At 36.5% G+C, this 11,752-nt stretch overlaps 1 protein-coding gene across 5 annotated transcripts in view; it reads left to right on the forward strand.

Annotated features, from left to right (window-relative positions):
- ZDHHC14 (zinc finger DHHC-type palmitoyltransferase 14) overlaps positions 1-11,234 on the forward strand; it is a 114,499-nt gene extending 103,265 nt beyond the window's left edge. For 3 of the 5 annotated variants that reach the window (XM_063329389.1, XM_063329385.1, XM_063329386.1), the window contains 2 exons: positions 805-907; positions 9,992-11,234. In XM_063329389.1, coding sequence (XP_063185459.1) covers positions 805-907; positions 9,992-10,393 — 505 coding nt within the window. In that variant the 3' untranslated portion in view covers positions 10,394-11,234. The remainder of the gene's footprint in view (positions 1-804; positions 908-9,991) is intronic. The other 2 variants (XM_063329387.1, XM_063329388.1) reach the window with 1 other exon arrangement.
- Positions 11,235-11,752: the final 518 nt, after the last annotated feature.

Genomic DNA, 11,752 nt, shown 5'->3' on the forward strand with positions numbered 1-11,752 from the left:
GCAGTGTTAGGTAGCTGTCATGAAGCACCTGGCAAGTAAGTTGTCTAAACAGAACTTCCTCCCTCCCTCCCTCCCTCCCTCCCTCCCTCCCTCCCTCCCTCCCTCCCTCCCTCCCTCCTTCTTTCTTTCTTTCTTTCTTTCTTTCTTTCTTTCTTTCTTTCTTTCTTTCTTTCTTTCTTTCTTTCTTTCTTTCTTTCTTTCTTTCTTTCTTTCTTTCTTTCTTTCTTTCTTTCTTTCTTTCTTTCTTTCTTTCTTTCTTTCTTTCTTTCTTTCTTTCTTTCTTTCTTTCTTTCTTTCTTTCTTTCTTTCTTTCTTTCTTTCTTTCTTTCTTTCTTTCTTTCTTTCTTTCTTTCTTTCTTTCTTTCTTTCTTTCTTTCTTTCTTTCTTTCTTGATTAAGTAGCTCTAATTATGACGTGGAAACTGGTAAGAAAAGCTTCAAAATAGACACTGATTCAAAATGCACTAGTGAGTTCTGTAATTTATTTTCACACATGTGGTTTAAAATTCTTGGTTTTGTCATATCTGCTGGTCAGCTTCTAAATCTTTTGTCTATGATAAAAATCAAGAAAAGTAGCAGTACGTATGACTATATGGTGGGTAGTATTGCAAGGAAACAATTACCTTGCTGATAAGTAGAAATGAAGTCTTGCACTTCAGTTGAATAAAAGGGGACATTGGAAGGTATTAGTGAGGTATTACGGTCTGTTGTATAACAGAAATTTTTTCTCTTTTATTGAGAGGAGGTAGTTATTGCTCAGAAATATCTCAAAACTCTTTTTTCCTTTGTTTTGATTATTCCCTAGCTTAATTGACAGAAGAGGATTTATACAACCAGATACACCGCAATTAGCAGGACCATCAAATGGCATTACTATGTACGGGGCCACACAATCTCAGAGCAACATGGTAGGAATCATCCCATAGTGTTGTTCATCGAGATTCCTGTGAATGTTTTCCTTCTCCACTTTCATATGAACTAATCAAGTAATAACTAACTGGATACAGCTGACACTCTGGGTGGAATGACTGGTTTATTAACAGTAAAGAAAAAAACCCCAAGGCTCTTTTTAATGTATGTTTCACACAGTATAATAGTTATTGCTCATGGATTCTAAAAAAGAGAGGCTTTTCTACACTGTTGATTTATTGAATATACTGACATTTTGACTTGTACTGTTGACACCTGCTGTGTTTTGAACTGGAATATTCAAGTATCATGGACTTGCTCTGGTTCATCATTTTCAAGCTAATTGTTATTTTGTATGGCACTTTCTTCATACTCTTATTTCCTTCTTTGCTTGTACACTGCGGTTTTGCATAGACTAATGTGTTTTCAAAAGCAAAGATGAACAAAGAGGAGTTTCTAGGGGAGAAGTGTGTTGAAGGAAGAGCAGGAGGACACTGAACTCCAATGATCAAAAAATGACAACCGGATTGTTACAACAAAAGCTTTTAAACATCTTTGAGACCGTGCCAATAGTTTTTACTTTGTTTTTTGCTGGTAGCATTGGCTATCATAATGGAAGATAGGATTTCCAGTGCCAAGAAGAAAAGAATAACTGGAAAGAGATCTTTTTCCAAAGGCAAGCATCTTACATATGTGCCTATTTCTGAATTGTTGTCCACATATCTTCATATTATGTGGGTTATAAGACTTTGTCAAAGAAGCCATGAGTTATGGACACCCTCCCTCTGCCAAAAAAGAGGTGACCAGAAGGCCTTCTGACATAATTCAGCCTTTCTTTTGAACAAAAGAAAAAAGACTCACTCTTCCCAGACAGATTAGTTTTAGTGTCACTCATAAACTGGTATAAAAATTTTGCTGTAGTTCCTAAGCTGTTTTTAGTTACTGTTTTGAGGATTACATAGAAGATTTGTTAGTCTCCTTCATGAGAAAATGTATTAGAGACACAGTATTAACTCTGAGTCTTCTGTGAGGTACAGTTGTGCAGAACTAGGCAATGCTCCATGCAAATTTTACTCAAAAAAAGAAATAAAAATGTAACTCTGAAAAGACAAAAGGGGCTTAAAAAAAAAAAAAAAAAGAGAAAGCAAATCTTAGAAATAGCATGATCTTTCAGGGGTTACCAAACTTTCTGACTCTGTCAAGGCTTCTTATTTGTGAGGATCATTAACCCACAGTAAGTCACTGGCAGTAAATTATCTTAACGTTATAAGAATTATACCTGTATTGTAAGAAGACGCTATCATTATTGCTAGATATTAATGGGAAAATCTTGTGCCAGTTTGATAGAAAATTGACTAAATTTATCTCTAGAAATGGAGAAATCAGTTATGGTATTACTTTAAGTCAAACAGGTAGCTGTTACAATTTTAGAGTGTAATATCTGTAATGACTCAAATTCTTCAAGGATTTGAACTTCTTGTATCCTAGAACATCACACTACTTGAGTTGGGAAAGGCTTGAGTTCATTAACAGTTATCAGAGTCACTTGAAAATGTGCAGTTTTCATTCCTGAAAATGATCTCTCAGAAAAAGCTTGAAAAGTGTAATACGTTGTGTTTGGTATGGAGGAATATCTTTAAGATTGTGATGCCATTTTTCTCAGGGTATTATTCTTGGTCTGTATCCAGGACCAATTGGCTTCCCTTGGCAGCTGGCTATCAGCATTAAAATTTCTCCCTTGAGTTTTGTTGCAAACTGTTAAAGACCTGCTTAGTTTCCTGGTCTCTCTAGGACTATTTTCTCTTCCCTGTTTAAAATCTTGCGTTCTTTCCTGAGTTGTTTGAAGCATAAGAAATCATAAGTTAATTTCCTGCTGGCAAAATGGAGTGGGACGTAAGTTTGCCTCTGATTTGTTCTTGTTTCACATTTCCCCCTTTTTGTGTTCTAAGGTCAACATTTTTGTTCTCAGTAGACTGACAGATCTCCTGTCTCATAAAGGAGCAAACAACAAAACTGATTTCCCTATTTCACAGTTAAGATCTCAGTCTCATCCACATAACAGACTTTCTTTCTTTTGTACCAAAATTAATTCACCTTACTGCTAGCTTAGTTGTTTTCAGCCATTCTCTTCAGTTACCAGATTTCCTGTTCTGATTTAAATTTAGACAGAAATAATCAAGTAAGACTTCATCGTTATATTTAAACACTTTTTCCCATGAAGTGACCCCTAGTACTTTTCCAGGCTTTGCATTGTCTGTTTCTCTCAACTTTCTTCCCAGTACACAATCTTAGATTCTGAAGAAGTACTTTAGGAACAGGAGCACTGGGAACACCAGCCATTCGCGTGTTCTCCCCTGAAAAGGGCCGCAGAAGCTTCTCGAGTGAAAGGCAGTGGAATACAGTTTATGGCAGAAGTAAAACAAAGCATGCAGCATTCCGTTGTTTGATTATTTTTTGTTTGGTTGGTTGGTTTCTTGGTTGTTTTTTTTAGAGGAGGAATCTCTGCAAGATTCTTTAGAATCCCCCCTGCTAGAAGTTCAGATGCAAACATCAAAATTTCCTTTCCTTTTGGCTCAAGCTCAGGACTCCAGTGGAAAGAAAACAGTAGAGGGAAAGTCTTTATGGAAGAAAATGTTTCCTTTTTACCTCCTGTCTTCACTGACAAAGGTTAGGCAAATAACGGAATATGTTTCAGTCTTCCTTTCTGGAAGTTTGCATAGCTTTTGGGAAAAAGGCAGAGGCATAAAATGAAAAATGCTTTCTTGGAGCTGAGGCAGGTAGACCACAAAGGACTGGCAAGGTTGAAGGGGATGTATCTAGTACTGCAGCTTATATTATTATGGTTTCAGATAATGACAGGCAAAGCGAAATTCCTTGACTTAAGACCGTGTGTAGATCATAGTCTTAGTTCATAAATACTTTTTAAAAGGCAAAGCTTTAGCCATTTAGATGTCATCAGAGATAATTACACTATTTTAGCAAGTTTAACAATTCTGAGTACAGGAAATAACTTCTTAGAAATCTGAAGTGTGTTCCAGTACACCTTTATGGTGTGTCTCCTGGGATTTTATTCCAAAATGCATTACATCTTCTTATCTCTACATTGAATATTAGTGTCTAGATATTCTACTACTTATCCGTATTGCGTGCTAAAATGTCTCTTCTGCCCATGGATATTCAGGGAGGATTTTAATGAGCATCTTTTCTCGCGCTTTTCTTCTCTTATTCCTTCCCTCTTTCCTTTCCTTTTATTTCCTTCCCTCAGATATTTTACTCAGTGACTTGTGTCTTTCTAAATAGAATTCTTGTGCCTCACCCAACTAGCCTTTTGTCATTCTTTAAATGTCTGTAGGTTGCTTGGTATTATATTTTTGCTTTCATTTATTTTACTGTGTCTCTTAGCATAGCATCATTTTTGCATTTAAGTTCAAAATAAATATCAGGTTAAGTTTAAATTTCCCAGACACTTGTTTTCAGTGCAATACATTATCTCTTATTCAGGATACCATTTCTGGGGCACTATTTTTGTATTTAACAGCTTTTGTGGTGATTTTGCCTTTGAGACTCTGAGTATTTCATACAGGAGCTACCCTACTCATGCTAGTGACTCAGTTTGTCACAATCTCAGGCAGTCAGGGTTGTTGCTATAATCAGTGCTTCATAGATCCATACTGTGATTTTATTTTTTTCTGGATCTTTATAAAAGAGTGTTTTCTCCTGTTCTCTCCTTAGTATCTCCCTTCTATTACTAAGAGCTGAAGTTGTATTTACTTTTTTTGAAAGGCTGGGAGCATGTATAATTTTTTTTTTTCTTGGTACATTTCCAGTGTTTTTAATCTTTTTTCCAATATAATTCCAAATTAACCTAGTAAATTCATTAGCCAGCTTCTTAATAACCTTAGCCATGTGACAAACATGGTCACTTTGAGCTCATGATCTGTAGATCTGATATTTCCAAAGTGTTTCCCTATTTCATTTTACAGCTGACTGTTTTTACAAGCTCTTCATTAGTTAGATTGACCAAGTGTGTCTCTTCTTATTCTTAAGAAATTTTTTTTGCATGAAACGCAGTATCTGACCCATTATGAAAGCATAATTTTCTCTGTATTTTATTCTTTTTTTCTCTTTCATTTTAAGGTTTATTTTCTTTTTATTCTGAAAAAAAGTTCTTATTTCACCATAAACCCATAAACTACCGTTACCTGGATCTGCACTTCTGTAGTACTTAGCTTTCTCTACAAAGCCCAAGTTGATTCTTGAATTTTGTTACAGGGTATTTTATTCTTTAGTAATCCGTTATAAAGAAACACAGAATCTGTCTCACTCCATGCACTTTTTTTAGAGGAATGTTTGGTTGATTTTTACTATGATGTCTCTAGGAATTCTCTAATGCCTTATAAAGTGATAGATTTTTTACTTGTATCGGCCTCTGTGTCAGGACAGGTTTATTTCTTTGTTTTCAAGAAAATCGCTTGTATTCCTGCATTCCTAGGCATTTCTTCTTCAGTGCTTAGGTAGTTCCTTATGTGCCAAATTCCCTTATTTCCATTTCTCCCTTTCCTTTCCTGGATGCAAATTCTTTAGTTAGGGTGTTTGTTTTCTTACTTATACGTACTACTGAAAATTGTAGGAACCGTAATAGGCATGTCCAACAGTCATTGGAAGGTCCTCTCCCGAATGTTCACATCAGTATTTCTAGCACTGATCTGGAAACAGGAATCTAGCTGATGCAGGGAACATTAGTTCTCAACACTTTTTCCTTTGCTTTTCATATTCTCGTTATTAGGAGTAAGTATTTCTATCATGACAGTAAAAGGATCAGCAAGGATAGGAGCCCCACTTTGCAGGGAGTTGGACGAGTGTGTTTCCTTGTATCTTTACTGTCAGACTCCACAAATATAATTTATCATTGCCCAAAACAGAACTTAGGGCTCTTATCGAGTCAACATTACTACAGTCAAGGTTGATAGAGGTTTTTCATGAAAGCATTTTACTTCACAGTTAGAATGGGCTAAGGACACATACAGTAAATCAAATTCAGCATTTTACTTTGGGTTGAGGTATGTTTTAGAAGCAATCCTTTTGATTGTGCATATTTACTGCATTTTTGTTCACGTTGCAGAGCAGTATCAGAGCACATGGACTAGATTTCTTTCAGAAGATGGGCTCCCAGAACGTACCCAACATGCTTTAACCATTCACGGGCATTCAGTCCATAGGAACAAACAGTAGCTAGTCTGAAGTAAAATCCCTGGAAGAGGGATTCTGAAGCCCTGTGGCTTCAGAAGCGTTTCTCTTCATAGATCTGCTCCAGGCGCACTGTACTACTTGCTAGTGGAGCCGTTGACTTTTGGTGGGTTTTGTGGCTCAATTGTTGCACAGTATCTGCAATACCGTGATTTTGAATGTGAAATCCTACAGCTGTTGGGGATAGTTATACAGCTCCATCCCTCTAATCTTTACCCATCTACTGTATCCATCTGGTATGGTATCTCAGCATCCTTTCTGTTACTTCATAGCACCGTCATTCAGTGCTGTCAGTCTCCTCCAAACTTTTTGGTGTTTGTACTGTATTCAGAGATGCTGAGATAATACAACCTTCTTTTCTCCATCTTCTGAGAACTGTAATTCTTTAATGTTACTAGTGTTTAGAAAATTTTTAACAAAGTTAATTTAAAATTCAAAGTAAATCATCTCTGGCTTTGGCATTAGAAATGTGAACAATGTATTGCCGTGTACATCATCTATGTTAACATGTAAATTTTGTGTAGCTTAGAAAAAAGTCAGATTTTCTTCAGAAAAAAAAAAGAAAAATATTGTTTCCTTAGTCGTTTGTATTTATTATTTGTGAAATAAACACAGAATTTTAGGTTTTGTCTAATTTGCTTTAATTTGTGCCTTTTATTGTGAAAATAGAGATGACTAAAAAATTCTATGCACATATATAATTGAATTTCTGTACTTGTAGAACTTATTAAACTTATTTTGCCTTCAGAATCTGCTGTTCCTCTGAAACAGTGGAAATTTTAAGTGGAATAAAATCAGTAGATCTGAAGTAAGAAGGTACTGATAGAATAATTTCTACAGTATATTTTTAGCTATTTAGATTCCAGTGCTTGGCTTGCTTTTTGTTACAGTCATAGGCTTTTTTATTTCATTTGAAATGCTGGCTTTGAATAATTCATGTGATTAATAGCCGTTAAGACTTTTGGCCCTAAATTTCATTTGGTTAAGAGTGAAATATGGAATCAAGGAAAAACCTCCATGCCCGCCCTATAAACGGATCTGATTTCCTTGTTTAGTTTCGTGTTGGCTGTTTAGACTCAAGAATAGTCCACCTGTATAGTATGTGTTGGTTTTATCAGATGTTTTGAGAGCTTTGTTGAACACACATCTGCCTTTTCTAGTATTAACCCCACTCTAGTCACTTTTGAAAGCTGTTTACAGCCTGAATTTTCCTAAGATATTTCATGTTGATCACTGTTTAATAGGACAAAAAAAAAAAAAAAAAGAAAGCCTGAAATGCATCTGAATAAGAGGGAAAGGCTTTAGGGAAGTGACAAGTGCATGGAAAATGAAGAAGAGATAGACAGCACCTGAAAAAGTTTTATAATGCTCGGTTTAATGGAGCTTTATGAGGCTACTTTATCTTTTTGCTATGGATTCAGTTGAAATGCACTAGAGTTTGGTAAGAAGAAAATGAGTTCAGACTATATAATGAGTTCAAGTAAATTACCTTCAGTTCATTTAAAACTGTTACTTGTAGTGCCTGGAACACACTAATGATTTCCTTTTGAAGATCGGTGCTGAAGCTTCTCTAAAGCAATCAGTCAGCTGCTAACATTATTTGTTTTCAATGTACCCCAGTGGTTATAGGCATTCCTGTGTTAATTAACATGCTCTTTGGCTACTGCTTTTCAGAGAAGATGGCTTTTGTTCGTCTTTTTGAAGTTTGAAAATTCAGTTAACAGATTTTTAAGGTCTGCATAGTAAGGTTGGTTGAAGGGCTATAGTTTAATTGAAATAAACAGGCGTGAATTACAGTGTGTTAATCAAGAATGAGTTATTCACACTGAATTACTAATTGAAAGCTTGACTTTAAAAGATGCTGACGGTTCTCTTCTTAGTAAGGTACTTATGCAAGGTTTTGGCTTTGAGCCTGTGAGTAATCCCTGTGAAATGATATGGGACCACTTCAGTTCTTTGCTGGGGCTGTTCGTCATTTTGGGGGGGGGGGGGGGGAAATGATTGCAACATATATGAACTCAATTTATGTAAGAGGAAGTTATCTTTCTGACAGCAGAAGTGTTGGAAAATACATTAGTGAATACAGATCAGACTTCCGCCTGTCAAAAAGTAGTTGGTCTGGGAGTCCTAAACCACGTAGACATGTTTAAAATATTACCTATCTACTGTGACCAAGCAGTCTGCTTGCCCACTGTCTGAGTGGAATGTGTGTGCATCCATCATTCAGTGGTGGAATTGGAGGACCTGAAAATATCAGAGGAAGCATTCACAGTGATGGGTTTTGTCATACAGGAAAGGAAGCAAAAGTATTTCCATGAGTTTGTGTAGAGTATATCACAGTGTCTTATTAAACTCGAACGGGCTTTTTAGGGAATTGCTGTAATGTTACTAGCAATGGTTGTGACCAGGAATATCTTGAACAGCTGTTGGATTTGTAATGTCTTTCAGTAATTTGATATAGATCAAAAAGTCAGTCTGCTTTAACAGAATCCTTGACATAATAACAGTGAATAGGCCTGTCTTACCTCTGGATATATTTTTCTGTTCTGCTTGCGTGCTTACATGTTTTCCTTGCTGCATTGGATTTATAGTTGCTTTCGTTGAGTGTAGTGTTTCTCTTGCACGGCAGAACGGTAGTATGACAAGTGAATCTAACAGGATTTTAAAAATCTGCAGATGTTATAACTGATCAGACTATGAATTTAAATATATATTGTCCTTGGAAACTCTCAAAAATCATGTCAATTTGTGCTAAAGAAATTTAACGTGGCGGTAGGTGTACTACCTGCTTAGCTTAGCTGGGCATTACTGAGACACCTACCTGTCTTCTCAAGGAATGAATGATAATTTTGTATAAACAATTTGCAGGAATGATGTAGAGCCAAAAGCGTTCCTGGTAACATTCACTGAACTTAATTGGATTTATATGATGATGAATTTGGCGTGTTATTGTGAAAGTGCTTGCCAGAAAACTTGTGTTTTGTACCTTGATTCTTCACATTGTCAAGACTAAATTAGTCAATAAACAGCCTAAAAATCATGGAAGTTGATATCAAATTAATGCATCTGCAGTGCTGCCTAATTTCTACACTCCTCTAGAGTATTGAGTACAGTGTAGTATATTTTCTAGAATATACTGTATATATAATGTATTATATTGGGGGGGTGTGGGGTGTGGAATTTTTGGTCATAGAGGCTGTATTTCCAGCTATATCTTTATAAAACCACCTACGTCACAGGAATTCTTGTTCTGGAAAACTTCTGTAGCACCTTAATTCCTACATGTGAAGACCAATTTAAAAAAAGACACTTGCCTAGTGTGTTTGAACTTGGAAAGATCCTTGGATTGTGCCTTTGGGCCTCTCTCTGAACTGCCAGCTACTCTAGGTTAAAATGAGTAGTGTGGAAGTGATTCACCTCACCTGGAGTTGGAAGGGTTTTGAGGTGCCCGATGGAGTTAGTTACACATGGACTGTGCAGCTAGACTTCCCAAATGGTCCTGAACAAGAATAAGCAACGCATTTGAATTACAGTACTCACCAAATACTGTTTTAAAGGTTTCCAAAAACCTTCAAGTGAACACTGTAAATGTTTATCATAATTTACTTTGATTGATAGTGAACCAACACGCTGGCTCAGTAATGCATGCTTTTTTCTTCTCTTTTTTTTTGGGCAGCATGCAATGGGATTTTTGGGTGGCTAACCATGGAATGATACTAATGGCTTTCTTTTTTTCTCTTCACATCCCATTCTTTTCCATACCTTTTTGTCCATATTCTCCCCTTTTTCTCTGTTTCGTTTGCCTTATATGATTTTGACACCCTTCCATTCTACAGTGTGACCAAGATCAGTGCATTCAGAGCACTAAATTCGTTTTGCAGGCCGCTGCCACCCCCCTACTACAGAGTGAGCCAAGCATAACTAGCGAAGAGCTACCTTTGCCAGGAAAGACTACTATCAGTGGGCCTTGTGCAACTCTAACTCTAGGGCAACCAACACCACCATCTTCTATGCCAAATCTCACATCAGATACAGGTTTGACAGACATGATACCTTTAAAAGAGGAACACGAAGGTCATCAGTTTCTCACTCCTGAAGAAGCTCCGTCACCCCCTGGGATGCTGCCAAGCGGAAGCCCTATTACACACAGCCATACAATGCACGTCCTGAGTCTAGCCAGCCAGGATTCATTGCATGAAGACTCAGTACGTGGTCTCGTGAAGCTTAGCTCAGTTTGAACAGCTTTCTTTGAACACTGCACCGTTTCTTGGTGTCTGTACAAATCTACTTAACAAGAATGACGCTGCAGTACCGCTGTAAGACTTCGTAACACGCCTATAATGGAAACTTTATCACATAATGGAGTCTACTAAACAGACAAGTTATTTTTTCAATGGAGCCATGGCATTTTTTGACCAGGTTGTTAATGGTTGTGCTTTGAATGGTGACTGCATTTTATTTTTAAGCAAAACCGGAAATGGTTAATAATCTTGTTTCCTGAAGCTTGGGTACAGCAAGTTGGAAGTCAGCCTGTAACAAACACCATGTACAGTACAAAAGAGGGAGATTTTTGGGTGTAAGTGTCATGCTCTGTGTTCTATGCTCTTGTAATACACACTTGTTAAGGCTTACCACACTTGTGGCCAGAATGATCTGCACTTACATGTTATGCTACTAATATTTGAGATAGAAAATTACCATTCCATTTGTTAATACAAAAAAAAAAAAGACTGCAGATATGGATTTGCATGCCACGCTACAGTATGTGTTACAGTGGTGTTGGTATTAAGAGAAAGTGCTGCTTTTTTATTTGTGACTTTCAAAGTGCTGTTTCATTTAAAGACAGTGCAACAAACAAATTAATGGACTGTATTATTTTTTCAATTTATTAAAGTTTATTTTAAATTAATCAGTGGTGCCTAGAAGATGGAGAATTACTGATTTGATCATGTTGCATATCATTTAACCTTCTGTTTAAGTGTTTAGAGTGAGGTATTGTGTTGTGCCATACCACGAGATTCTTCCACTCCCTGATGTGATACAATTACCTGTGGACCTCCAATAAAATGACATCCTCTATTTCTTGGACATGTGTACAGTTATCCTTGCACAGTTTTCCTGGGGAAAGTTGGGGAAATCAGGACTTGTTGACATAGTTTGTAAAGATTTGACGGGAATATGTTTACATAATGAAACCAGAGCTATGGTAACAATTAGGATTGCTTCAGCATCGACTCTTTTGTTTGAGATGTGTATTTGTTTCCATAAAAAGTCTTTATTTGGAAACAGTAGAGTTAGCATATGCTTGGACTGTAATTCTATGTTCCTTATCACATGGATAAAGGGTGAGGGGCTTAAGATTCAAGACAAAGACAGACAACTTAGTGAAGTAATCTTCAATGGTTAACAGTAGACTGTAGCTGCCCCCAGTCATCATCCTTCATTTGTATTTGTCTTTTAATATTTTAAATGGCAATCTTGATTTCATAGAATTCTTCTGGGCTCTTTTTTTTTCCTTTAATAAAGCACAACAAGAAGGTTAAAGAGTTTTTTATAACTGTTTTTTGTGATAGCTCAAGAGAACCTTAGTTAAGATG

This window comes from Chroicocephalus ridibundus, chromosome 3 (assembly GCF_963924245.1).
Source record: "Chroicocephalus ridibundus chromosome 3, bChrRid1.1, whole genome shotgun sequence".
Taxonomy (NCBI): Eukaryota; Metazoa; Chordata; class Aves; order Charadriiformes; family Laridae; genus Chroicocephalus; species Chroicocephalus ridibundus.